The following is a 27,505-nucleotide window of genomic DNA, read 5'->3' as shown; positions in this document are numbered from 1 at the left end:
AACCCAGGCATGTGCCCTGATTGGGAATCGAACCTGAGACACTTTGGTTCGCAGCCCATGCTCAATCCACTGAGCTACGCCAGCCAGGGAATAAACTTTATTTTTGACATTTGCTATCTCTCTGGGGTGATTTTGAACACCTTCCCTGACTCGTGTCACATGTTTACATGTATGTATCCTCATCATAGCCCTAGGAAGGCACAGACAGGAAAACTGGAAACGCTGTGGTCCCTGCCCTGGTCTCCTGGGGGGCACACCCACCAGTGACTAGCAGCTGCTGCTCGGGCACCAGGCGGCTGGTGGGGGCAGCACCTGACCGTGGGCCGGCCGCATGGCCTGCCTTTGAAAATCTGGTCAGCTCTTTTGTCGGAGGGAAATACATTCCTTGAAAAGGTGCTATTTTGTGAAAAATTCTGTGAACTTCGGCCGTTTTAGAAAATACAGCATTAAGTTATATGCCGACTGAGTGCAGATTCTCCAGGCAGGTAATATAGCTTTACTGTTCAAGTCAGATTTCTATATGCCGGGTGCCCGTGTGCCCGTGTGCTGTGCGGTGGGGTGGAAGTCTGCGTCAACAGGGCCCCGTGGAGGGTCTCGGATTTTGTTCTCGGATTTGCTTCTGCCGTGACTTTTCGCTCTTTGTGCTCTTGTGTTCGCAGGTGTGCCTTCTTCGTCCTGCTCCTCCTCCTCGCTGGAACGCATGCTTCTGTTCAACAGCCCCTCTGTGGGCCCCGACGCCCCCAAGATAGAGGACCTGAAGTGGCATTCCGCCTTCTTCAGGAAGCAAATGGTGCGTTCGCGGAAGAAGCCCCACAAGCGAGATGCGTTGCCCGGCAGCGCCCGGGCGGCAGGCAAGACCCTGCTCAGGCCGCCAGGCCTGTGCGGGCGCAGGGAGGGCGCGGGTCTCCCCGGGAGCATCCTGAGTTTGGAAAAGACCTTGGCAGAGGCACGGCTCCTGTCCGCACAGCAGAAAAACGGGGCGCTGGTGCCCGACCCCGGGCACAGGAAGGACCACCGATTCCATTGTGACCTCAGCAAGGGAGACGTCAAGGACAGACCCTTGAAACAGAGCCACAAGCCCCTCAGGTGCACAGACGCGCCCCAGCGGCATCATCCGGACCACGCGCGGGCCGCCGCCGCCTCCCCCGCGGCGCCGGGCACGAGGAAGGAGGCGGTGCCCAAGTGCAACGGCTCGCTGGTCAGGGCGAGCTGCGCCCAGGCCGCGGTCAAAGTGCCTACGACACCGGCCAGCCCCGTGAAAAACTGGGGCGGCTTCCGGATTCCAAAGAAGGGGGAGCGGCAGCAGCAGGGCGAGGCGCCGGAGGCTGCCGGCCACCAGCACGCGGACTACCCCTACTTGGGCCTGGGCCGCGCCCCAGCCCAGGAGAGGGCGAAGGGCAAGGTGAAGTCGGACAGCGAGAACGACGGGTACGCCCCGGACGTGGAGATGAGCGACTCCGAGAGCGAGGCGTCGGAAAAGAAGTGCACGCACGCCAGCGGCGCCATGGGCCGGCGGACAGACATCATCCGCAGGAGCATCTTGGCCTCTTGATGAAGCGGCCGGCGCGGGGCTCTGCGGCGCGGTCCTCGCCGCCAGACGGGCGCCACACGGGGGACCCGCGGAGACCCGGCTCCCCTGAGCCACGCAGACACGTTTACTTGCAATTCAGATTGAATTTTTTTTTCTGAGTCATTTATATGAACTGTTGTGAGAAGTGTGTGTTATTTCCAACTTGTTGAGGAGACACAAGAGTAGGTTGTAACTGTAAGACACTGCTAAACTGGAAGCTGAATTAAACACTAAACTGAGAATGAATGAAGTCAGTCTTGAAAGAGGGCAAGGATTACATAAGCTTCGTGAGTTTTTATTGCTCTCTGTATTCTTCCCAAAGCACAAACTCTTGGTTACCTGAAAACACGGAATCAGACATGGTTCTCGAGAAACCCTCACGTACTGTCGAATAGCCCGTAACGCTCACTCTCTAGGACTGTGGCGGACCTGGGAGTCATGTTCCTGCTGCGGCCCACGGGCTGTTTTCCTCGAGTAAGAGTGTATTAGGCAGCAGCGGCGAAGCTTCAGGAGCTCTGGGGAATTTATGTGTAAATACACCAGATGGGGAGGAGAGAGCTTTTTTTGAAATAGGTCATCTCTGGAAGATCCGAAGGGACAGGGCAGAGCTGCTGCAGCTTGAATTTAGGGGGCAGGTCGCCCTGTCCCGCTGCCTGAACTGGGTTGTGGTTGTAGGACTGGTGGAGAGAGAAGCCATTAGGAAGTTCCGTGGGTGAGGAAGGGCACCGAGGCCCCGCTTGGACCTGTCCCCTTCCCCTCCCTCTTCCCCAACCATTGCCCTGTGGGCTGGCTCGGGGTTTCCCTGGCCATTAGCAGTACCTGGCCTGGCCATCTGGCTTCCAACAACGCAGTGGTCATTCAGGTTCAAGTGATGAACTTCAGATTCTGGTGACTCATACTTCCCAGGTCCAGCCACCAACCAGTGCATGTGTCAGGGAATCCGGCTTCCCACGTGAATGGATTCCTTAAAAACGAGGAAAAAAGAAGAAAAAAAGGAAAAAAGATGTTATATTTTAAAAACAATAGAAAGGCAATAATAAGTTGCGAAAACCTCTTACCATTGACCAAGTTTATACAGGAAGGAGATTTAAGTGTAACAGGTTTTCTGGAGTCAGTTCTAGGCTCTGGTTTGTAACTTGGACTTTCTCATTGCAAATGGCAATAACTCGTAAGTTATCAGCAATAAATTTAGCATTGAATTTGAGTACAGCGTTTTGTTTTTTGCACTCACTGCAGTGCTTATGTATTAAGACAGTGGGTAGTGTTAAGGTCCTGTTAATTTTCTTTGGATTTCAATGTAGTTGTGCATCGAACTTAAGGAAAGTTTAAGTAGCGATGAGATTGAGAGCTGCAGGCACTCGAAACAAGCCCAGCTCCCCCTAAATTACCCCCGTAGTTTGTTAATGCCAGTATTCAGATTCCTGGTTCATTTATACATGTGTTTCCATGTGGCAGGGACATTCTGATAATGAATAATGCTTTGAGTTCCACAGTTAACTTTCAAGTCTTCCAGAGGATTGTCCACAACAAAAAAAGGCTGAATGAATTCCATCTTGCTATGCAAGTTTTATCAGATGATCAAATAGTAGATCGGATGCATCCCCGTTGTGTGTAGGACATTTTCAAACCAAGTCTTAACTTTTTTGGATATATTGTAGTAGCTGATTCAGGGGAGGGGAAAGGATGACCCGGGTTTTTAGATGGACTATTTTTGAGCTACAGGGGCTCACTTTGAAACACTGCTGTCCAGGCAAGCTGTTGCTACAGATATTAGAAGTTCCTTACAAATCCAAGTTGTCCATTCGCTCGTAACCTAATTTAAAAGTCAGATTTTTTTGCATATGAGCAAAAAATCTTTTGCTGAGTACAGAAGAAGGTGGACGCTATCTACGGTTATCTTCTGGCCCCAGCAGCAGCTCTGGGTGGAGGAGATGGAGGGGTGATGTGTGAAGCCATAGAAAGAAAATCAGAATTCTAGGAAGCGTTATGACCTCTCACCATTTTAGGAGGTACCAGATTCATTTGCACTATTAGGAATGCTAGTGTCGTGCAAAAATAATGCCTTACCTGTTTTTTCCCCCACATTTAGGTTGAAAAGCTTTCAAACGTTCCAAGTTATGCTGAACCAAAAAAAAAAACAACAAACAAAAACATAAAACAAAAAAATTAAAAAAAAATCCCACATGAGAACAAAACACAAAAGTAAAAAGCCCACAACCTTTATTTCTGCTTTGAAATGCAAATAGGAGAGCTCGGGTTTCTGATCGTGGAAGGACAGCTTTGCAAGTTGGTTTCCTGCCCTGCTGGGGGTGCTGTATGAGGCCACCAGGCAGCAGCCCGCTCTACCCACTTGCACTCTCCTAGTGGGCTACCATTTGCTCTTTTCTTTTTTTTCTTTCTTTTTAAGCTTTATCTTTCCTTGTGCATCCTGACCAAGAAATATCTTTGATTATGATCAATGTTTATGTCAGTGTAGCTAGTTAAACTTTTGTAAAGTTGCCTGGAATGTCATTTGTTAGGTTATAAACACAAATCTCAATGAAGGGTTCTATGTGTTGTGTACAAATCTTAATTATTTTGAAATGGACAAACTTGTCATTACATTTGTAACCTTGTACAGAGAATTTTTCACTATGTGCCTAGCTTGGTGTCCATTCAGCTAAAATTGAAGAAAAAGGTGCATGAAGAGTTAAAAATCAGAAATTAAACAAAGTATATGTAGAGATGACTATTTTATATGACATGGCCCAATCCTGTATTTATTTCTACCCCTTTTTTGAAAGTATTTATAAAACTAGTTGAGGACAGCTGTATTTTTTTGTTGAACTATTTAGTAGAATTTGTGCCTTTTTGTCTGTATGTGAATAAATGCTGTACATTTTGCAATACATTCTAAGTGTCTTTTGAAGTCTGCTTTTGCTAAATGTTTAAAGGTGTCTAGCACTCAGTCCTGAATTGGCGTGTGTTGTGGCCCCGATTTGGACCCGAATGCGAACGGCAGGGCACCGACGAGGAACAGATGCCTTCCCTGGCCACCCTCCCCGCAGCCCTGGGGTGCCTGGACGCTGGAAGGTGGTCACGGTCTGATTTCCGTCTTGCCCACCTGCGGTTTTTTCCAGGATACGATTTTGGATATGAAAACCACCAGTGTTAAAGCTACGTAGACTTTAGGGTCAGAGCGAGAGCTGGGTTTACAGGCTGAACTATGCAGGTCACTGGCCACGTGACCGCGGCCGGCACACCCAACGTCTCTGTCTCAATTTTCCCTCCTGTGAAAACCGGACGCACGGTCTCTCATACAAAGTCCGTAGTCGGCACTTAGTCGATGGTGGACTGTTTTTATGATTAGGAACAAGATACTTGAACATCGTTGACTGATGAGCTTTTTGAGGCAAAAAAAAAAAGGTTATTCCTGAATGACAGGAAGATTATAAGGCCCTTTAAAAACGAATTGCTCTTAAAAAAATACAAGAGCAGCTTTATGAAGTGCATTCATAGCTGTTCTCTGCGCTGTGCAAAGATGCCCAGGACCACAGCATTCGACATTGGAAGGAGCAGGCGTTGCCCAGTTCCAGCTCCTAGTCCCGCGGCTCCCGCCTGTGAAACTTCGGTCCCTGCGCGCAGAAGCTAGCGTCTATCTAACCCCCATGACTTCCTTGGGGACGGCAAAACTGCTGTGGGGGTGCGTTCTCGCTCAGATGTGCACGAGCGGGAGCCGTGACAGGGCAGTCCTCCACCCTCCTTTTATACTGATTTTTGTATTGATTTGGCCAGAGTGCTTTTTTTTTTTTTAATGTGAATTGTTCATACATTTGGCTAAAAGCTTGTTTATTTCTCCTGGTTCCTCCTTAGTGACTCTTTACTTCCCTGTTGCATGCTCTGAGTAAGACCCCAGAGGGAAATAACCGTGATTCTTCCTAAGGTCTTAAAAGTTGAGTAACCGGGATAGTTCCCTCGGGAAATGAAGTCCCCAGGAGCCTCGGGCAGGGCTGAGCGGAGGCAGCTCTGCCATAGGCGGTGGGGAATGCGGCACCAGGGACTCGCGTTCACGTTTGTTTACCCAGATCGCTTAGAAAACAGTCCCACCTTTGAAGCATTCGCCATCGGCAGCAAACTTCGCGGTTAACTTCAAGGTTGCAGTCTTCAGTATGATTTCTCTTTAATGCTCACCACTGCGACAGCGGACGTGTTCCAGTCTGGGGCAGAGCGACGGCTTTGCCTGCCGGCCCACGGCAAAGGGGCTGCGAACGAGTCCCTCACCGACTTCCGTGGCTTCAGCGGTTCCCTCCGCGGCGGGGGAGGAGCACGCCTGCGCAGTCCCGCTTCTCCACTGCGGCTCCCTGGGCCTTTCCTGCGGGATGCGAGCAGGTGCTTGAGATTTTGGAGCTCATCTTTTGTTTTGTTTTGATGTTATTTTCTTTTTTAAAATGTATTTTATTGATTATGCCATTGCAGTTATCCCCCCTTTATTCCCCTCCACCCTGCACGCCCCCTCCCGCCTGCAATCCCCTCCCCCTTAGTTCATGTCCCTGGGTCGGACAGGTAAGTTCTTTGGCTTCTCCATTCCCTGCACTATTCTTACCCTCCCCCTGTCTGTTTTCTACCTACCATTTATGCTTCTTATTCCCTGTACCTTCCCCCATTTCCCCCTCCCTTTTCCTGCTGATGACCCTCCACATGATCTCCATTTCTGGGATTCTGTTCCTGTTCTAGTTGTTTGCTTAGTTGTTTTATTATTTTAGGTTCGGTTGATAGTTGTGTGTTTGTTGTCATTTTACTGTTCATATATTTGGTCATCTCCTTTGTCTTAGGTCCCTTTAACATTTCATATAATAAGGGCTTGGTGATGATGAACTTTAACTTGATCTTATCTGAGAAGCACTTTATCTGCCCTTCCATTCTAAATGATAGCTTTGCTGGATAGAGTGATCTTGGATGTAGGTCCTTGCCTTTCATGACTTTGAATACTTCTTTCCAGCCTGTTAGGTTTCTTTTGAGAAATCAGCTGACAGTCTGATGGAAACTCCTTTGTAGGTAACTGTCTCCTTTTCTCTCGCTGCTTTCAAGATTCTCTCCTTATCTTTAATCTTGGGTATTGTAATTATGATGTGCCTTCTTGGGTCCAACTCCATTGGGACTTTCTGAGCTTCCTGGAAGTTTATTTCCTTTGCTAGATTGGGGAAGTTCTCCATTATTTTTTCAAATAAATTTTTAATTTCTTGCTCTTCCTCTTCTCCTTGTGGCATCCCTATGATTTGAATGTTGGAACTTTTAAAGTTGTCCCAGAGGTTCCTAAACCTTTCACTTTTTTTTTTTGAATTCTTGTTTCTTCATTTTGTTCTGATCGACTGTTTATTTCTTCCTTCTGCTCCAAATCGTTGATTTGAGTCCTGGTTTCCTTCCCATTACTGTTTGTCCCCTGTACATTTTCCTTTATTTCACTTTTCATAGCCTTCACTTTTTCCTCTATTTTGTGACCATATTCAACCAATTCTGTGAGCATCCTGATTATCGGTGTTTTGAATTCTGCATCTGATAGGTTGGCTCTCTCTTTATTGCTTAGTGGTATTTTTTCTGGAGCTTTGAACTGTTTTTTCATTTGGGCCATTTTTTTTTTTTTTTGTCTCAGCACACCTGTTATGTAGTAAGGGGTGGAGCCTTAGGTATTCACTGGGTGGGGCAACCCACCCTTGCTGCATTGTGACGCTGTAAGTGGGGAAGGGTCCAAGAGGGAACAATGGCACTTGCTCAGCTCTCTGCCAGCTTTCAGTCGCTTCCCCCGCTACCCACAAGCAAATCAGGCCCTTCTGGTGCTGATTCCTGGGTGGGTGGGCTTGTGTACGTTCTAGAACCCCGTGGGTCTCCAATAAACTCTTCTGTGAGGCTGGGAGTGTCTCCCGCCGCCTCACCCCCCACAGGTGTTTTCAATCAGAGGTTTGAAGCTTTATTTCCCCGAGCTGGATCCCTGGGCTGCGCAGTCTGTCTTGCTCCCCAGTTGTTCCTCCTGGTTTATCTGAATGCGAATGTGGAACTGCCCGCTCTGCCAGCCACCGCCTTGCTGTGAGCCCTCTTTGCCCAGCTGTCCGTCTCCGCCCCTCCTGCCAGTCTGGGTGAGTTTCTTCTTTAACTCCTTGGTTGTCAGACTTCCATACAGGTCGATTTTCTGGCAGTTCTGGTAGTTTTTGTGTTTAAATTTGTTGTCCTTTTGGTTGTGCGAAGAGGCCCGGCGTCTCCCCGCACCTCCATCCTTCATTGTGGCCTTCCTGAAACGGGGGAGTCCGGGGTGGGCCGGCTCCTCAGCCCCCACAGCTGCATGTGATCTAGGCCTGCGGGCTGCACTCACCGTCTCTGCGGTGCCTTTCACTCCTCTCAGCCCCACTACCGCTGACCATGGACTGAAAGCCGCCTCATTTCTTGCCTGGATTGTTGCAGCAGCCTCTCGTTCCCTCGACTGAAGTTAGCCCCTCCTCCCTCCCAATTAGCTGCAGACGTGCCCACGCCGTCTCCATAGTGATGACTTCTGCAATTAAAATCTGATGTTGTCATTCTGCGTGCAGCCTTCAGGAGAACCTCCAGACTTCTGCAAATTATTACCAAGGGCTTTTCAAATGGCGGGCGTGGAGCCATTTCATGTCTGTGACGGTTTCGTCCCCGCCGCGTGTGAGGCAGGTGTTACCGAGTTTGCAGGCGAGGGGACTGAGGCACGCAAGTCGGCCCCGGTGCTCGAGGTCGGTAGGCGGTACAGCTGGGAGTCCGTCCACGGGCCTCTACCGCCTCTCCGAATAGAAAACAGTTCGTATAAAGTAGTTGGTGTGTTCTCGTGTGTGCTGAGGGTTATGCAGGCGAATTTTAGATGAACGAATTGCTGTAAAGCTAATGATCTTGGCTGAAAACACATCAGCATACGGGTGCAGTGACTGCGGGCATAACTAACGGGTGATGAGTAATACAGTCGGCTTGCGGTCTGTCCCTGCCTTCTCCCAGGCAGAATGGAATTAGTTAATGTGCGGTCATCGATGTGTATTTTGTGGCACACACACATTCCCATTTGCAGATAAAATATACACAGAGATGAGCAAAGAAAACAGCATTCCTATCAGGAACTCAGTAACAGTTATTTCTCTATCCTGGCACGTTGCTAGGGAAGTTAAAGAGAGGTATTTAACATCACGGTTTCTTGATGGTGAATCAGAATTAGGACGAATGTCCCAAGACTTCAAATTGATGCTGTGCAAAACCTTCAAATCAGTATTTTTGTGATATAAGGTATGATAAATCGGGTTAGTTTTTTACAAATAAGTCCAGCAATGACTTATTTGCCAAATTAAATACCAAAGATTAAAAAAAAAGGAAAAAAAATAACACGTACTGTCATTCCTAGTTAACACTAAGATATCTCGACATTCTCACTACTACTTGGCTTACATACGGCTGCATTTTAGGTAGTGTAATACCTTTGTAATTATGGATTAATGATGGTTATTCTATCCACTAATCTGGCTGATGGTTCTAATTTCAGGATTATTAGCAGTGAGGAACACTTTCTTATTTTGTAAAAAGATTTTTATTTATTTATTTTTAGAGAGGGGAAGGGAGGGAGAAAGAGAGGGAGAGAAACATCAGTGTGTGGTTGCCTCTTGCCCCCTACTGGGGACCTGCCCCACCACCCAGACATGTGCCCAGAGTGGGAGTTGAACTGGTGGCCCTTTGGTTCACAAGCCGGCATTCAACCCACTGAGCCACACCAGCCAGGGCAGAAACATTTTCTTCATGAAGCTGATCTGTCTTCTCTGGTGTTCCCCTCCCCCCTGCAGCAGCCTCTTAGGGCACGTTCCTTCTTTCTCCATCACTGTGGTCCAGCCTTACTGTTAGAATTGTCTGAGCTTCTTTTTCATATCAGATGCTTGTGATCGTATTTTCGCTTTAACTAGTCCCAGGTCCCAAATTTTGATATAGGAAATCATACAATAGTATATCAACTACTCTACAATTGCTAAACAAAATTTAACATATGTATGATTTTTGGTACACATTTAATAGATTTTTTGGGTGAAATATTTACCATCCATTAAAGAAATCTTGAAATCTTCAAAGGAGATAGACCACTAAATACTATAACTTAAAAAAAAGATTTTATTTATGTGGTTTTAGAGAGAGGGGAATGGAGGGAAAAAGAGAGGGAGAGAAACAGCAATGTGTGGTTGCCTCTTGCATCCCCCTACTGGGGACCTGGCCTGCAACCCAGGCATGTGCCCTGACTGGGAATTGAACCAATGACCCTTTGGTTTGCAGTCCAGCGCTCAAGCCACTGAGCCACACCAGCCAGGGCTAAATGCTATAACTTTCTTTGCTTAGATATGTATCTATTTTTCACAAAAGTTACTTCGCTCTTTAGGTTAGGGCCCATTTCTGCACAGGGTTTGAAAAAAACCCCTACCAAATCCCACTGTATATGAAGATACTTTTCTCAGGTGTAGCAAGTTTTCTATGCAGCCATGTTAATGTGATGACCAGAAGGGCTTTTTGGATTAGAGTCTGAAACGGAAAAAAAAAAAAAGAAAAAAAAAGGAAAAGAATGAAAGGGGGACGGGGCTCACAGTTCAGCCTGGTTGTAATAAGGCCGGTGAACGGGAAAGTGGAGGTGGAATGTTTTGAGTCCTATTTGGCATCTGTGTTTCCCAGCGAGGGAACACGATCCCTGAACTGAGGACGGGATGGACACAGAGCGAGTTACGTGAGTCTGGGACGCGCAAGGCACCGGTAAGAGAGTGTCTGCTACTCACAGTGAGTTCAGCCTCCTGACCCGGCAGAATGACAGCCCAGGGCCCTGCGAGAACCTACAGAGGTGTGGGAGGGATGTCACAGTGGGGACCCCACACATTCCGAAGATGCCCTGTTGTGAGCAGGAGGACCTGGTGCCGGATAACCTGGGGTGAAAGCCTCGGGGCTGCTCCCTCGCTCTGACCCTGGGCAGGTTGTTTAACGCCCACCTCCCCTCCCCTCTTTGGAAGTGGAATGGTACTATCTGCCTAGCAGGCCTGTTGGGTGAATGAGCCAATACACGCGAAATGCCAGCACCACGCCTCGCATGTGATGCGTGCTCAGTGAATGGGCATCATGAACACGGATCTGCATGGTGACTGTCGCCCGGGAAAGGGTCTCCAACGGATCCTTCCGGTTACCTGTAGGAACGTGAGCACAGCTTCTTTGCTTCTCTTTTAGACGAAAGGAGGTGCTACTCCCTCATTTTCAGTCTTCACAGATCTAAGTGCTAACAATCACATTATCCTCTGATGGCTTTTTCATTCTTCCAAAAAAGGATGCAAATATTGAATGCAAATTTCCATGATGCCATATTAAAGGGCTTAAAGGGTTAAAAAAGCACAAACAAACCATGCAGGAACAAGCAGTGATTCCTAGGTGGCTGCATGATTTTACTAAGAAGAACTCCATCTGACTCTTTCGTGGACAGGAAGACTAGATTAGGTCTGGAAAGCATGGCAGTGGCGGCATTAATGACTTTTTTGCTAGGCTGGAGGGTGGGTGTTCCTCGAGTTTTTGCGCTGGTGAAGCAGCAGCGAGACGGGCGGAATGCCTGGGGTCTGGGCCGGCCGCCCGCTGCCGGAGGTGGCGGTCGGTGGGCCGGAGACGGACTGTGCTCAGAGCTGCCTAGTGCGCATCCTTTCACGGAAACGTGGGTCGCACGTTTGTCCAACCTGTAGATGACGTTCACCGTAAATAAAAAATGGTCACGGGTGCAAGAAGTATAGCAGTAAAACAAAATAAATCAGAAATGGTTCCTATGCTTATGGGTAACAAATTGGATGATGGATTTGGAGCTAAAAAGACCTCAGCACACTGTAATCATATAATGAAATGTAAAAGGGATAAACGACCAGTCTGGCTTCTGGGGCAAAGACAGGCTTAACCTGGGGCAGCCAAACCTTTGTTAGAGGTTTAGGACTTTGGCCCACAGTAGGCTCGCTATCTGCCCAACTGTGGGGGTACTCAACTCCCCAAAAAGCCAGCATGGTTTTAAGCTGCATTACAGAACGTGTAGACTCTAGAAGAATAGTTTTCATTGTTTCTCATCCTAAATGCTAATGAGAAATGATATGTCTGTTCCCATGAATCTCTAAAAGCGCGTGCCCTAGGACGGTACGTCAGACGCTTTGGGGCGGGGAAGGCGCAGGGCATGCAGATTAAAGCCATAACCATCCCCCGGGGAGTCGAGTGCCGCTCCCGCTCTTGGGCAGGCGTCTCCCTGCCTCCACCCCTCAGTCGTGATGTGGAACAAGGAACTAGTAGTTGATACCTCGAATATCATGTCTGGTTCTGGGCGTAAGACCGATGCATCCCCAGCATACCTGGTGCACAGCAGGCGCTCAATACGTCCTTATTGAATGAGTGATGGAGGGCATATGCGAATTGGGGTACTTTCAGAGACGGGGCGGACTCAAAGCCCAATCCTCAGAGGAAACAGGGGTGTGTTACTAGGTGCAGGGAGAACGTGATGGTTACTCTCAAAGGCTGAGGACCTGGCATGCGGCAGGTGGCTAGCTCTGGTGTACAGGAGCCAAGGCAGGAGATGCAGCCCAGCTCCGTGCAGGATGGAGGAACCAACTCTGTAGTGGTCGAGGTGGCTGGAAGTGGACCGGGCCACTCAGGGGACAGAACACTGCCCACGCCGTGAATTCAACAGCTGTGCACAATGACAGTTGTGATTTGCTACTAAACATTAAGTAGTGAGCTCTAAAAATGTGTATTTAAAAAGAAATGAAGTAGATCACATTCAAAGCTATCCTTACAATGTTATTCCCAGTTGCTTACATTCCCGTATCCTTTCTGAGCGGAAGAAACGAGCACGGGGCGAGAGCGGGCCCGCCGGGAGAGTCTGTGGAATGGGGGCGTGTGGGACAGCGTTGTGGGGAGCCCCCCGGGCAGGACGACCACTTAGTGAGCATTTTTCCTGGCTGGCTGGGTGCCAGTGTTGTAGGAAATGACCACCCTGTGGTTTCTGGTATGGAAGCACATACTTATTTTAGTTCCTCCTCATACGGATCCTGCGAACATGGCTACTGTCACACAAGCCACACATTTTCTTAAGTTTCAAGGGTGAGGAAGGGGCAGATTTCATGGGTAACACCACGTATCACAGTGCCTGTGTCCTCCCTATTTACATGTCTGTATGTCTATGCACACTTTAAACTGAAACATTAATCACTGTTTTTGGTAAGATGTAAAAAAAGCTCATTAAAGATTTGCTATTTCGGAGTGCGCTGACTTCCAGTCAATACGGAGGTGTAAGTAGACATGCTTTGCCTCCTCCCACCACCACGGAAAGAATTACAACCAGACCTCAAAACTAGTTACACCCAGGACCATCAGAAAACGGAACTGCATGGAAGTCTGACAACCAAGGAGTCGGAGAAGACACACTCATGCAGACCGGTAGGATGGGCGGTAGTAGGAGAAGACAGGTGGACAGGCGGCGTGGGAAAAGGTGGCGGCGGCGGCAGAATGGATGGGCGGGAGACCTTGGGAATGAGCGATCCCGGCCCCAGGCCAGATGGCGCGGTGCAGAGTTCCAGCACCAGGAGGACAGATCCCCATGACCTCGGGCGGTAAAAACCAGAGGAGGTTGGGGTGGTGGAAGAAACTGCTGGACTTTTGCTGCTAAAAGGGCCAGCATGGTCTTAGAACACACACAGACCTACCCACCCTGGGGTTCACCACGAGAGGAGCAGCTGGAGGGCGCTGGTCACACACGGGAAGGGGGTGAAGAGGTTGGAAATGGAGCAAGCACCGGGCCGAGTGCCAGAAGCCAGGCGGCGGCACTGTCCCCTGTCCGACCCCTAACCCACAGCCACAAGGCAGTGAAGCAGGTTGCCCCGCCCTGGCAATCACCTAAGGCCCTGCCACACACAATTTACAGGTGCCTTTTCAACACAGGCCATGTTACTAAGATATGGAGTAGAACCAGTTTTCTACTGAATACACAAAAACAAACTCAGGGAGGCTGCCAAATTGAGGAGATAGAAAAATGGCTGCAATGAATGAACAGAACAAAACCCCAGGAAAAGAACTAAGTGAAATGGAGACAGCCAACCTATCACATGCAGTGTTCAGAACACTGCTTTATCAGAACGCTCAGAGAACTCCTTGAGTATGACCAAAAAATAAAGGAAGAAATAAAGGTCATACTAAGTGAAATAAAGAATAATCCACAGGAAACCGACAGAGAAGGGAAGGAAGCTGGGATTCAAACCAATGACTTAGAATATAAGAAAGAGATAAACATTCAACCAGAATGAAAAGAAGAAACAAGAATTCCAAAAAACAAGGATAGGCTGAGGAACCTCTGGGACAGCTCCAAATGCGTCAATATCCAAATTATAGGGGTGCCAGAGGAGAAGACAAAGAGAAAGACATTGAAAACTTATTTGAAAAAATAATGAAAGAAAACTTCCCTAATTTGGCAAAGGAACTAGACATACAAGTCCAGGAAGCACAGAGAGTTCTGACAAGTTGGACCGAAAGAGGAACACACCAAGACACAACATTACATCACCCAAGATTAAAGATAAGGAAAAAATCTTAAAAGAAGCAAGAAAAAAGGAGACAGTTACCCATAAAGGACTTCCCGTAAGACTGTCAGCTGATTTCCCAAAAGAAACTTTGCAGGCTAGAAGGAGCTAGAAAGAAGTATTCAAAGTCATGAGAGGCCAGGACCTACATCCAAGATCACTCTATCCAGCAAAGCTATCATTTAGAATGGAAGGGCAGATAATGTGCTTCCCAGATAAGGTCAAGTTAAAAGAGTTCATCATCATCAAGCCCTTATTATATGAAATGTTAAAGGGGCTTATCTAAGAAAAAGATGATCAAAACCATAAACATTAAAAAGGCAAAAAAGTGACAACTATCAACAACTGACTCTAAAAAACAAACAAACAAAAAACAAAACAAAACTAAGCAAACAACTAGAACAGAACAGAATCACAGAAATGGAGATAGAACAGAACAGAATCACAGAAGTGGAGATCGTGTGGGAGGTTATCAGCTGGGAGGTGGAGCGGGGAGAATGGGGGAAAAGTTACAGGGAATAAGAAGCATAATTGTAGGCACAGAATAGAAAGGGGGAGGTGAAGAATGATACAGGAAATAAAGAAGCCAAAGAACTTACAAGCACGACCCACAGTCATGAACTAAGTGGGGAGAGTGCTTCAGGGAAACGGGATATCAGGCAGCTGGAGGCAAAGGGGGGAAATTAGGTCAACTGTAATAGCATAATCAATAAAATATACTTTAAAAAGATTTGTTATTTTGGAAAAATTGGTGAAACACATTATGGTTAGAAAAGAGAATTTATAGAGTAAAACGTTTGAAGTGTTTTTTCAGTCTCCCTTGGTTTGGCTGAGAGTTGGCTTGGCAGACTGTGCAGCTATAAAATATTCACATTTGCTGAATAAATGAGAGGCGGAATTGTTGCTGATGCTCTCCCTTATTGGGGGTAGCTACCGTCCTCCCAGCGGAGGGGAAATCAGAAGATTGCTGGCTGCCCCGATTTGCATATTTGTGCACAAAGGGAAGAAGAGGTAATCACGTCTCTCTTCTTTCTCAGGGAGGCACAATAAAGACCCATGAATAAATAAAACGAACTAGCTGTGTTGTCCCCCAATTCCAGACCGATGTGATTTCTTCTCTCTCTTTCCCGTCCATTTCCCGTCTCCTCCAACACTCGCAGAAGAAATGACCCTGCCTGGGAAAACGAAGGCAAAGCTGACCACCTTGAGAGAGAGCGAAGCTTTCAAGAAATTTGTCCATTGCAAACCACCAGCTAACAAACTTCCCTGAAAGAAAGATACCCACACCAGCTCAGTTCCGCGGCTAAAGGTATCTTCTTGTCTCTTCACATTCAACAGAGGTCAGAAAAGCCAATTATCTGCACATTAGTAGCCTCTCCTTGGAGAACGCCGAAGTATCCAAGAAGCAGACCAGCAGAGGGGGTGATTAACGTGAAAATGCAAGGACCCGGTGCCTGTGTCCGAGCGTGGGGAAGGTGCCCCCGCCGCACCATTGTGGCCCTGAGGAAGTGAGCCTGGGTAGTGCGAGTCTCCATTTGTCTAGGAGGTTACTTTCTGAAGCGCTTTCTCCCACAGCCTCATTTTTTCGGTGAGATATAATTCTAACATCTCTAAATAAAACGTTTTTAAAAATAAATTCTACATCCTATAAACATGAATATGAAAATAACTCTTATCACATGGAAATTAGTCTGCGCATGACATGGGAAGGAATTTAGAGAATCAAATGCAAATTCTTTAGGAAGTGGAAATAAGCTGTGCGCCCCTCCACTCACCGCCGGACTGCCCCATGGACCCACTGGCGCGTCCCTGCGCTCGACCGCGGCCACTGCTGCGCCCCTGCGCACACGGCCCCAGCGCCCCCTTCCTTTCGTCTCTGCCTTATTGGGTTGGTCTCCGTCAAACGCGTCTTCCTGAGCTCATTCAATAAATGAAGACATTTCTTAAGGTCCTGTCCTTAAAAACTCTTTTTCCACATTTGAACGAATCGTTATTGAACTCCCTGGCTGGGCCGGGAGCCCTGGTGGGTGCTGGGGTCAAGGGGACGTGAGTCCTGCTCTCAGGGGCTCCCAGTCTGCGGGGAGGAGAGGGCCCTGAAGGAAAAAGCGTGGAGAGTTAAGCACGAGTTTTGGTAAGTGCTGGACCATTAAGAGCGACGCAACAAGGGGCCCTGCCTGGCCCGAGTCGTTGTCCGCACAACGCGCACATGTGTGTGGGGGGGACCGGGCGACGATGAGGGTGGAGGGCCACGCTCAGGGCGAGAACACGACACCCGCGCAGGCTCCTGCCCTCCCCGGACTCCCCCCGCAGCTGCGCATCCGAGCCCCCCGGCCAGCCCCGTCTGAGAGCGCCTGTCCTGGATTCCCACCGCTGGCTGAGCACCTGCGTGGGGCTGTCTTCGTGTCACCTTGAACTCGGCTGGTCATCTTTTACCTGAACGACCGCCCCGTCTCCCAGCGTGAGCCAGACGCCCGCCTGTCTGCTCTCATCCCCGGAAAGCAGGGCGTGCCTCGTTCACCCCCGCAGCCGAGGGAGCCGCGGGGCCTGTGAAAGCCCGCGGGGCCGCAGCCGCCCAAGGCCCACGCGCTCTCAGGACCCGCGCCATCTCGTCAGCGCTGCTTTGCCAACAGCAAAGCCGAAGCAAAGCCTCCCAAACCTCCCGAATTCTTCAGTGTCGGTGTTTGATGAATACTGGAAATCACGTCGGTGAAAAAGCAAATCACTACAACGACACATTCGAGTACACGAGAGCGTCAGTTTAAAACACATAATTTATTATATTTATGAGTTCATAATCAAACGGATTCTTGGGAACCTTAAAAATGAGTTAGAAGTAACAATGGGATATAAAATTCTCAAATCTTGGAAGTGGAAATATGAAAATTCTAGCACTTTTCTTAAAATCTCTTCCTCATGATTAGCATAGCCGAAAAGTTACTACGCAATTCCAAAGGAAAGGGGGGATGAAAAAATCGACACAGTGATGAAGGCGAAGGCGTCTCCTCGGCCGGCTTTATTCTCCACCGAAGCTCAGGACAGGGTCGCGTTTTCCTTGCTTACTGCAGGCTCTCACTGCTCTGCTTCCCACCGAGCCTCGGGCCGGACGCAGCGCGGAGGGCGCTCACGCGGGGCGACCCGAGCCTGGCCTGCTGTCCGCACACTCCTCCCCGGGCGGCAGCGGCTCTGTGCCGGCGTCCTGCGAGCCAGCGCGCCAGCCGCGGGGCGTTTAGGTGTCTCCCAGCATCAGCACCGAGGCCGCTTTCCTTCTCTGCGCGGTGACCGCGCTGAGCTGCAATCGAAACACACAGTCAGTCCGCGGTTCCTTTTTCTATGGAAAATCTTAGGCGAATACACAGTGTAATGCACCGCAACTTACAATTATTGCAAATAATCAGATTGGAAGGGGTCTTCTAAGAGGTCACTTTTTGGGTTCATTTCTATTTTCCTCTTGAGACTTGACCGTGTCTGCGTCACACTAGAGGTGTGCGCGTCGGGGGTGACACGCCACAGCTCGGCGCAGACCCAGAATCCCCAGGGCATGCTTCACAGCAGGACGGAGGGCATCTAGGTCAAAGTTCACCAGAAAAGCGGCTAAAATACAAAGCGTAAGCCAGCACAGCGCTGGGCTGGGAATAAAAGGATGCCAGATCACTGCAAGAGAAGCCTGGTAGGAAAACACTGAACTATTAATCGGAAGTGATCGAAATGAGCATGGAACACACACACACACACAGGGACACGCCCGACAGCGTGGACACAGACACGGAGCCGACAGCACACAGGGTGGAGTCCGTCCCCGCTGCTGCCCGGCGTCCACCGAGCTCTTCCCCCACCCGGCCGCCATGTCCAGCTTCCCAGCGTGCTCCTTGCAGTGTTCTGAAGGAGGACACATGCGTGCACTCCCTCGCCCCTTTTCTTTACCATGCGAAGGACTACACACACTTTTCCTCGTCTCCCCTGCTGAACGACCTGTGGGAGAAAGGGCTGCCCACGAGATCTGCTGCACTCCTCCCGCCAGCGGCCAGCCACCTCTGCCTGCACGTTCTGTAGTTTAACTGGTTTCCTGTTCATTGGGTGCTTAGACAGTTTTCAATCTTTTAAAATTAAAGGCAACGCTGCACTTAGCATTTTACATGCCTCCTCGTGCAGACTTGCCCAGGGACAGGCACGCCACCTGTAGAATGAACCCTCAGAACTGCTGGTCACACACTCTGTGCATCTGCAGTTCTGAGAGATGGTGCCCACCTCGGCTCCCAAGGGACGGTGTCATCGGTGGCACTTACACCAGAGACGCCGGGAAGTGCCAGAGCCACGTGCTGCCCCACTCAGGACCTGACGGTGGGAAGCGATGTGTGGACGCAGTTTAGGTTAGTATTTGTTTCATGGCTGAGGGTGAGCATCTTTAAAAAATGTTTAAAAGCCATCTGTCACCCTGGCTGTGTGACTCGGCAGAGTGAATGCTGGCCTGCGATCTGAAGGGTCGTCAGTTCAATTCCCGGGCAGGGCACAGGCCTGGGTTGCGAGCCAGGTCCCCAGCTGGAGGCACGTGAGAGGCACTGATGTTTCTCTACTGCTCTTTCTCCCTCCCTTCCCTTCTCTCTAAAAATAAATTTAAAAATCTTTTTTAAAAGCCATCTGTCCTTCCTTCCTGTCAACACCCTTTGTCACTTGTCCAATGTGCTGTTGGACTGGTTCTGTGGACTTAGCCACTCTTCACATGTGTTTCCCACACTAGCCTTTTTGTCATCTGTGTTACAAGTACTTTTGTCATTGACTTCGTGACTTTTTAATGTGTAAATCTGAAATTTTACATAGTCGTTTATCGGGTTCTTGTCCTCGTTTCTAGGCTGGGTGTTCTTGCAGAGAAAGGCCACACCGCACTGGTATTTAAGACACGACACACACTCACGGAGACCGGCGACTTAGAACATGTCACCGCAGTACAAGGATGGGTGACAGAGGTGCAGACAGAGGGGGTGGGGGGCACGTCTGGCGTGACTGAGGCTGGGCCACGCCGCCGGGCCACACCTGTGAGACGTGCCCCACACCCTGAACGTGCCCTCCCCGAACTCCCTCGTTTCACGAGCTACCAGGCCCTTCGCAGGATATAGTGCTTTCCAGTTTTTAGAGGAAAGTGGGAAAAATTAGAAAGGATTCAGAGAAGACAAAGATAAAGGTTTTAAAAAACCAAACACATGTCTCCTAAGGAAGTTATCACTCATTTGAAATGGAAACACAGTGGCCCGAGGGAGCCAGTTCCTTCTTGTGCGTGCGGGGGACGCGGAGCGGGGCCTCTCCGTCCCCCAGGGAGAACAAACGGAAGGAGGGACGCTGGGGGGGGGGGGATGCGTGCTGTGGTTACTGCGGGAACGTCAGAAACGCTCACGAGGAGGAGGACGGTGGGATCCCTGCCCTCAGAGTTCAACAGGAGAGTGTGTAGGTCTACGTCCTGGGGGGGCGGGGGGGGGCAGGGACTGAACCTGATGCCAATCAGGGCATATAATTAAGGCTCTGCAACTACCCTTTTTACTAAGGAACTCAAGGTAGTCGATTTTAAGTAGGCATTTGCTTTATCATATTCCTTAGAAAGGGGAAACTTGAAGCTTTAAGGGCTGTGATATAGAAAATTTAATCTCTCGTACACCCGTCTATGCACCATTCAGTGCCTGGTGCTTTCCATGCTCGACCCCTCCGCCCTCGCTGACCCTGTCGGGGGCTGGGGTCACCCTGCAGGCGCCAGAGACACTGCGGCAGTGGGAGTGAGGGCGCCCCAATTGCCCGGCTCCTTAATGGCCGCAGGCTATTTGCCTGACACCGGACACGCACTCAGACACTGCTCAGGACACCCCGGCTCCTCCGCCTTACAATCCACACGAATGCAGGAACTCCTGAGTGGCTACGTAACCATTAATTCATCATCTCATGAGAAGTTACACGTATCTGATGAAGCTACGACCACGTTCGAGAGGGCGGGGAACCGAAGGGCAACTCAGGACTACAGTTTATTCCAGTGTGTTCCCCTCAGTAGATTCCCAGATAAAGTCTGTATCACGAACAGAAACTGAATTCAGCATTGAGGGCTGCTTTACTATGAATAAGCTGCTGTAATATCTAAGAATATTAATTTTAGTTAAAATAGTGCATTTATAACCAAATATAGTTAACAATGCACTAATTTGGTTTGCTTTTGTCGGTGTGTCTGCCTGCCCACCCATCTTCTGCTTCGTGCACTTCCCAGCCTGTCCTTATGGTCACCACACGGGCCTCGGTCTGTGCCCCGTGGAAGGGATACTGCTCCTGCTTCAGAGCGAGTGGCCCTTCTCCTCACGACAGCGTGCATTGTGGGAAATTCCCCCTTTGCCTTTCACTGATGTTCTTCTGCATTCCCTACCGCTGTTTCCCATTGGCCTTGATATCGTATTCTAGATTTGAATTATTGCATTCAAATGTACATTCAATGAAGTTAACCGATATGTGGAGTAATTTTTTTTCCCATTTAAAAACTACAATAAAAACAGCGATCCAAAACGGTACGCTCGAAGCAGTTATCTACTTCAAAATCCGGCAGCCAATCCCCGCTGAGCTTCACACGTGACCTCGATCTAGAGCGGGGCTGCCCGGGCTCCTGCGGGGGCAGAGCCGCTCCGCATCCGCGCTGTCTCCCATGTCCGCCGTGGCTGCACGCGGTTACCGAGCAGCTGGAATCTGCTGGCGTGACCGAGGATTTCAATTTTCGTTTTGTCTAACATTAATTACTTTAAACGGCTGCTGGTGGCCGGTGGCCGTGAGTGGACGGTGCAGGGCTCAGTGTGGGGTCGTCGGAAGGAGTGCTTGCGTGTTTGTTTCTAAAGTCTGCCTTTCCAACCTCGAATGTTAGAGAGACTCACTTTAAACGGTCCAGTCGAGGAACAGTGCAAGTGCTAGTGCTCGGGGACTTGCGAGGACCGGCCCTCAGCCTGGGCCCACGCAGACGGCCCCGCATCCGGGGACGGCGAGGCGGCGCCCTACCTGCTGCGAAGCCGAGGCCGCTCTCTGCTCCGCCTGGCTGAGGCGCCGCTGCAGTCTGTTGGCTTTTTCCTGATGCTCTAGAGCCAGCTTTTCACTCTGTTGAGGGGCAATGGGAAACACACCGGTCAGAAAACCACACGCGACACAGCACGGAGACGTTCGGTGGGCTAATCAATGGAAAACCTGGACATCGCTTTACCTCTTATAAAATGCAAAGATAATGTATCTCTAAGTTTACATTTTTTTTCAAGCTATGAACTTCAAAGTTGGTTTTACGGCCTCACTAAACTGTTTTTACCACTACATGCCATAAAAAAAAACACAAGTGAATCAAATGCAAAGCTAAGTGCATTAAAGTGAAGAACGAGATTTTCAGTGTTTGATCCGTTGACCTCGAGATGCTGGTACACTGCTTTGGACGTGGGGAGCATGAAAGGCAGAGACCGGCCCCCCCAGCCAGAGCTGTTCCCCACCTGAGAGCCTGTGGTCTGTCTAGGTCCCAGGGGGCACTGCCACTGCCCACTGGGCCTCGAGGGCCACTAGGTTAGAACGAGCTTCCAGGGAAAGTGGGGATGGACATTATTAAATCCGAAGAAACAGAAAATACTCATTCTAGAAATCCTGGTTTTTACAGAGTTAGATGTGTCTTAAATGATTTATATGCTAAAGTTATTCTTTAAAAAGTGAACAACTTTATTTCTACATGTTTCTCCAAACAGTATACAAGGTCTGTCTGGAAAAAGTCCAGTCATTGTTAATATAACAAGAACAGTTTGGGTGACATCGATGTAACCTGGCAGCCAAGGCGAGTGGACTGGAATGCGCATGTGTGAACAATGACGACTTCACTGTACTACTCAGAGGGGGTGGTAGATGCTGTTGAGTGAGTGTGTGTACTGTGTGGCTGTCACATTCAAAATGACTGAGCGAGTAGAGCAACAAATCTCCATCAAATTTTGCATTAAGCTTGAACATTCCTCCATGGAAACCAGCTGGATGATTCAGCAGGCTTTCAGGGACGATGCAACGAGTGCAGCACAAATACAAGTGTGGCACAAATGCTTCAGAGACGGTCAAGAATCTGTTGAAAGTGACTGCGTTCTGGAAGGCCAGAATGCAACAAGCAGAACAGCTGAGAATGTTGAACATAGGTAAGTGACAGAAAGTGCAGAAACTAGAAGCTGATCTAGGGATTCCAGAAACTTCTGTGTTCAAGATTTTGATGCAGGATCTTGGAATGAAATATGTTGTGGCGAAATCTGTTCTGCAGCTTCTGCTACCAGAGCAGCATGAACATCGTGCTGCAGCTGCTAATGACTCAATTCAACTGCTACCAGTGAACCAGGTTTCCTCAAGGAGGTCATAACTGGAGGTGAATGGTGGGCCTATGGCCGTGATCTGGAAATGAAGGTGAAGTTGTCCCAATGGAAGTCGCCTGGTTCTCCGTACCTGAAGCAGGTGTGGCAAAGTACAAGTCGATTAAGACCACGTTAACTGTGGGTTTTGGTTGGGAAGGTGTTGTCCATCACAAGTACACCCCTTCACACCAAACAGTTAACAAGGAGGACTACCTCAGTGTTCTTCATCAGTTGAGAGATGCAATACGAAGAAAATGACCGCAGCTCTGGGCAGCTGGTGACTGGCAGCTTCACCATGACAACGCACCCACACATGTATCAGGTCTGATGCAGGGTTTTTTGGTGAAACATCACATCACCCAGGTGAGTCAGCCCCTCTACATTCAGACTTGGTGTCCTGCAACTTCTGGCTTTCCCCAAAGTAATATTACCAGTGAAAGGGAAGAGATTTCAGAGCATTGACGAGATTCAGGAAAATTCGATGGGGCAGCTGATGGCGACTGGGAGAACTGTGCAAGGTCCCAAGGTGCCTACTTTGTACGGGACTGAGGTATCATTGTCCTACGTACAATGTTTCTTGTATCTTCTCCAATAAATGTATTTTCCATTTTACATGGCTGGATACCTTCTGGACAGACCCCGTCGTATACTCCAGAGAGCATTAGGGTCAACAGAGTTATTAAGATTTTTGTTATGAGTGGAATTATGTCCCTAAGAAAAAAGATATTGAAGTCCTCACCTCCAGTGCCTATAAATGTGACCTAATCTGGAATAGGGTTTTTACTGATGATTAAGTTGGGATGATATTATTAGGCTCGGCCCTCATCAAATACGACTGGGGTCTCCATAAAATGGGGGGATCTGGACACGGATACTCATGTACTAAGGGAAGAGCACATGAAGAAATGGGGAGACCACCACCTACAAGTGGAGGGATGCCTGGGGCTACGAGAAGCCAGGGGGCAGGCACGGGACAGGGGATGAGGGAGTCTCCTCTGAACCCTCAAAAGGAACCGACCCAGCTGACTTCTCCACTGGGGACCTCTGGCGTCCAGAAGTGAGAGACAACGCATTTCTGACGTTTAAGCCAACCGATCTGTAATGCTGTTGCTGCGGCCTCCAGAACCTAGACAGGCACTGTGGGCATAAATCTGTGACAACACGCTGTGATGCACGCAAGTTCAGAGATGCTGTCAATTAAAAAAATGCATCAGCCCTCCCCACACTCGCTTGCCTGAGGAAAACATTTTTGTGCAACTGGAACTGTTCAAGTTTCTGGCACTTGTGGGAATTGAGAGAGTAACTAGCCTAATCAGGAACAGCAAAAAAATGCACTTTCTGTGAAGGACTATATACTTCCCACACCCTAACATATGAGTGATTACAGGAATGTCATGTCTAGCAACATAAAATATTGAAATAACCGTATCCTGTTAAAATGAGCTTATTATACTTCTTATTGTGTCCCAAAACAAAATTAAATTTTCTGCCAAAAACTATCAGCTGTTCCAATTTACCAAGTTGTTTAAATACATAGTCTTACATTATGATGCACATCAAAAACTTGGGGAAAAAGTCACCATCATCCATAATAAACATTTTCTAATCACATGGACACTACCTATAACATGCATTTTCCTATGCTGCTACAATAATAAGGCATGGTCCAGATTACATAACTCACGATATATTGGTGTTGTTCTTTTTCCACTGATCACTGTGGTTGCTTCTGACCTTCCAATATTATTGACAGTACTGCGTTGAATGTTTCCCTTTAAATTTTCTCATAATTTAAATGACGTCCTGAGAACTGATTTCGGGAAGTGGGAACTACACCAAAGAATACTTTAATGGCTCGTGTTTAATTGTTTCCTAAACGGTTCACATCAATTCCCGGCGCTACAAAGCTGAAGAGTAATTTAAGAGCGATCTCACTGTGGCACCTACAGAAGGCCACAGCGAGACAGGGGTCCACGGAGCCCAGGACAGAAATTCCAACCAATACATCTGAAGTCAGAGCTTCAAAAGAAGAACTCGAGTTCTAGAATGCTCTAATTGTAATCTAGAAGATGTTTACTTCCTTAGAACTTTGCAGAAAAAAACTGAACTCTTGCTACATTTAGCTCTAAAGGAATCTAAAGCAGTATTTTAATATATTCCACCGGGCCACAGTATTTGCTGTGTGTCTCCTGCGAAGGATGAAAACTAAGCGAGAGGAACGGTCACAGACGGAGCCCAGACGCACAGGGACGTCAGGAGGGCGGGTCTCTGGAGCGCAGCCCCGTGCCTCGGCCCCAGCTCCCCGCTTTGGTCACGTACATGTGATGAGTCGCTGACGCTCAAAGCTTTTCTTCACATTGTGTCATGTGTGCACTTCCAGGGTGTGGGTGATTTCCACGAGAAATCCTCACGTCTGTGTGGCCACTTCCAAGTACAGAATTGATTTGGGCTCGGCTCAAGTACAATTCTCTAACGTGCACCCCACGCTGCAGCAGAAGCACTTCCGGGAGAGTCATTATCTTACCTCGGCTACCTTTTCATTCGCAGTTTCCAGCTGAGAAAGCAGCTCTTGGGTGTGAAGTTTCTGTCGACTCAGCTCACTCCTATCAGCCGAGCGAGCGAGGGAGGGAGGGAGGGAGGGTTTGTTTAAAAAAAAAAAAAAGAACAAAATGGAATCTTTATTAGTGAGATACACATTCATGCTTTGAGCGAAAATATTGTATTTGCAAAAATATTGTATTGCAAAATAAAGTTTCTAAATGCACCACATCTAAAGGACTCATTCATTTCTTACACACGTATTCTGGAGACCGGCTGTGCAGCACTGTGAATACACACCACCATTGAACTCTATACTTGAAAGTGGGTAAGCTGATACATTTAATGTTATGCACATCCTATCACAATTTAATGTTATGCATATCCTATCACAATTTAGAAATGGTTAAGACAGTACATTTTATGTTCAGGAACCCCTCCTGTGGCAAAAAATTAGAAGTGCCAAAGTGTCTTCAGTATTATCATCTTGAGTATTCTCTGGCGTTAAAAGGGAAGTATTCTCTTATTAAACAGACACAGGGATGGTTAGTATAGGACCCCATCGGCCACCGTGCCTCTCAGCTGCAGAGTCCCACGTGGTGCTTCCTGGGGGGGGCTCAACCCCGGGCACGGCCAGGCAAGGCCAATCCGTCCGCCGCCCCTTACGCAGGAGGGTCAGGCCTCTGTCTGCTTTGGTTGCACATGTGCTGCATTTTATACATGAATACCCTCTGTGCTTTATTAGCTGGAAATTTCTCATGCACAGAACTTTCTCTTCCCTGTTCAATATATACGGATTATATTGTTTTCAACCAGATAATTTCAAGGGTCTCAGGTTAGAAGTAGATACAATGTCATCTTAAAAAGAGCTGAAAAAGAGAGTGACTCAATTTCTGAGAATTAAAATAGTAATTCAAGATGGATGTTATCCTTTGACCTTCTGCTCCTTAAAAGAAATCAACAGATTAACACTTTCAGAATAACTTCAGCTTTGATTCCCGCCCCCCCCCGCCCCCGCCCCCAAGGAGCTCCACAAACAGCTTAAAACTTGGTCTCTCGAGTGTCCTGTGTTAGAGTGAACAGCAGTTGTTAAAATCCAGAAGCAATCTGCTATAAACACACAGGCGAGAACAAATAATAATGTCCACAAATCAATTCCTCAAACATTTACTGACCCGTCTCTGGGCCAAGTGCGAGGTCTACGGTGCAGAACGCAGAGCCGCCGCCGCCCTCACAGAACTGAGAGACCGCGCGGGACTCGCCCAGTCTGACTCGGCGAGGTCCCCGGCCCGGCCCGGGCAGCTGCTCCGCGGAGCGCCAGGATCGGTCGCTGGTTCTGCGACAGGCAAACCTCGGCTTTACTTCCGTGGCGGTGATCAAGTCGGATACATTTGTTCTGTTTATTTTTCAGTCTGTCACGTGGTTTGGAATCCCCACCGTAACAAAACAACGCACAACAGAAAAGCAAAATGACTGCAGCGGCGAGTCTTCTGGGTCAAGTGGAGTGAAAGGTGCCAGTCCTGCGCGGCCGCCGAGGAGCAGTGACCTCTGACCCCACGGAGTGGCGGCGGAACCACGCTCAGGCTCACGAAGTCGGCGGGCGTCCGGCCCACAGGAGGCCCTTCCAGACAGCACCTGCAGCGTGCCCAACGTCTCAGCCGCTCACCCGCAGACCTGTGACCGTTCACCTGAACGACACTAGCGCTGTCTAATAAAATACTACCGTTTTCCATAAAGTGAAAAAGCCAGCGGGGCCTGGCCGCAAAGCCGCGCACTCCACGCCTCACTCCCCCTCCCACGCAGCAGCCAGTCTGCCCCTAACCGGATCCCTCTTTTGCCACGTCTCTCTGTTGCCCGGTCCTTCCAGCTCGGTCTCCGCGCCAGTGCCATCGGGGCGGCGCCCAGCGTGCACAGCTGCGCCCTGGCCGGACCCGGGCAGCGCCGCGCGGTTGTCCGACACGCGGGGGAACCCGCTGTCCGTGACCGATCATTGCGGGGACCCCCGCCACCAAAGAAGTCCACACGGGCGTCGGAAGTCCTCCCCAGTCCCGTGTCAGTCATCTTTCCGACCTCCACGCACTTCGCGAGGCTCTCGCTGTCTGGCAAACCAACCGCGTGTGCGTCGCTCTCAGGCTCCGGCTGCACCCGTTTCCTAATCCGCGATTTTAGCTTTGCCACCGAAGTCCCGCGCTTTCTCCAGATGCCACCTTGCCGCCCTTCTTTCCACGCCGCCTTCCCGGCTCATCTTCATCCAAAGCTTCACATTTATGTTACGTGCAAAGCATCCGGCAGCCCTGTGTTGCGATGCTGAATAGTGGTCTACACACGTGTGGGCATGCATAGCTATGCTATGTGTGGGCGCACCCCCCCCCCCCTCCAAGAACAGAAACTTTTAAAAAGGGGTTGTTAGTTTCCACGGTATCTGCAACAGTTTATCTGCACGC

General features: G+C 49.0%; 2 protein-coding genes across 8 annotated transcripts in view; one reads left to right on the top strand and one right to left on the bottom strand.

The window, feature by feature from the left end:
* Nucleotides 1–4,448, top strand: part of JADE1 (jade family PHD finger 1) — a 53,615-nt gene extending 49,167 nt beyond the window's left edge. For all 4 annotated transcript variants that reach the window (XM_045830943.1, XM_045830940.1, XM_045830942.1 and 1 more), the window contains exon 11: nt 660–4,448. In XM_045830943.1, the coding sequence (XP_045686899.1) occupies nt 660–1,552 (893 nt within the window). In that variant the 3' untranslated portion in view covers nt 1,553–4,448. The remainder of the gene's footprint in view (nt 1–659) is intronic.
* SCLT1 (sodium channel and clathrin linker 1) overlaps nt 2,423–27,505 on the bottom strand; it is a 107,704-nt gene continuing 82,621 nt past the window's right edge. For 3 of the 4 annotated variants that reach the window (XM_045830944.1, XM_045830947.1, XM_045830945.1), the window contains 3 exons: nt 25,048–25,126; nt 21,166–21,261; nt 16,949–17,446 (listed from right to left, as the gene is read on the bottom strand). In XM_045830944.1, the coding sequence (XP_045686900.1) occupies nt 17,384–17,446; nt 21,166–21,261; nt 25,048–25,126 (238 nt within the window). In that variant the 3' untranslated portion in view covers nt 16,949–17,383. Of the gene's footprint in view, nt 2,535–16,948; nt 17,447–21,165; nt 21,262–25,047; nt 25,127–27,505 lie in introns of those variants that run through there. The other variant, XM_045830946.1, reaches the window with a different exon arrangement.

This window comes from Phyllostomus hastatus, unplaced genomic scaffold (assembly GCF_019186645.2).
Source record: "Phyllostomus hastatus isolate PE091 unplaced genomic scaffold, TTU_PhHast_1.1 phas_contig_159, whole genome shotgun sequence".
NCBI lineage: Eukaryota > Metazoa > Chordata > Mammalia > Chiroptera > Phyllostomidae > Phyllostomus > Phyllostomus hastatus.
Note: the sequence above shows the minus strand (reverse complement) of the source record. Positions and strands in the feature narration are given on the sequence as shown.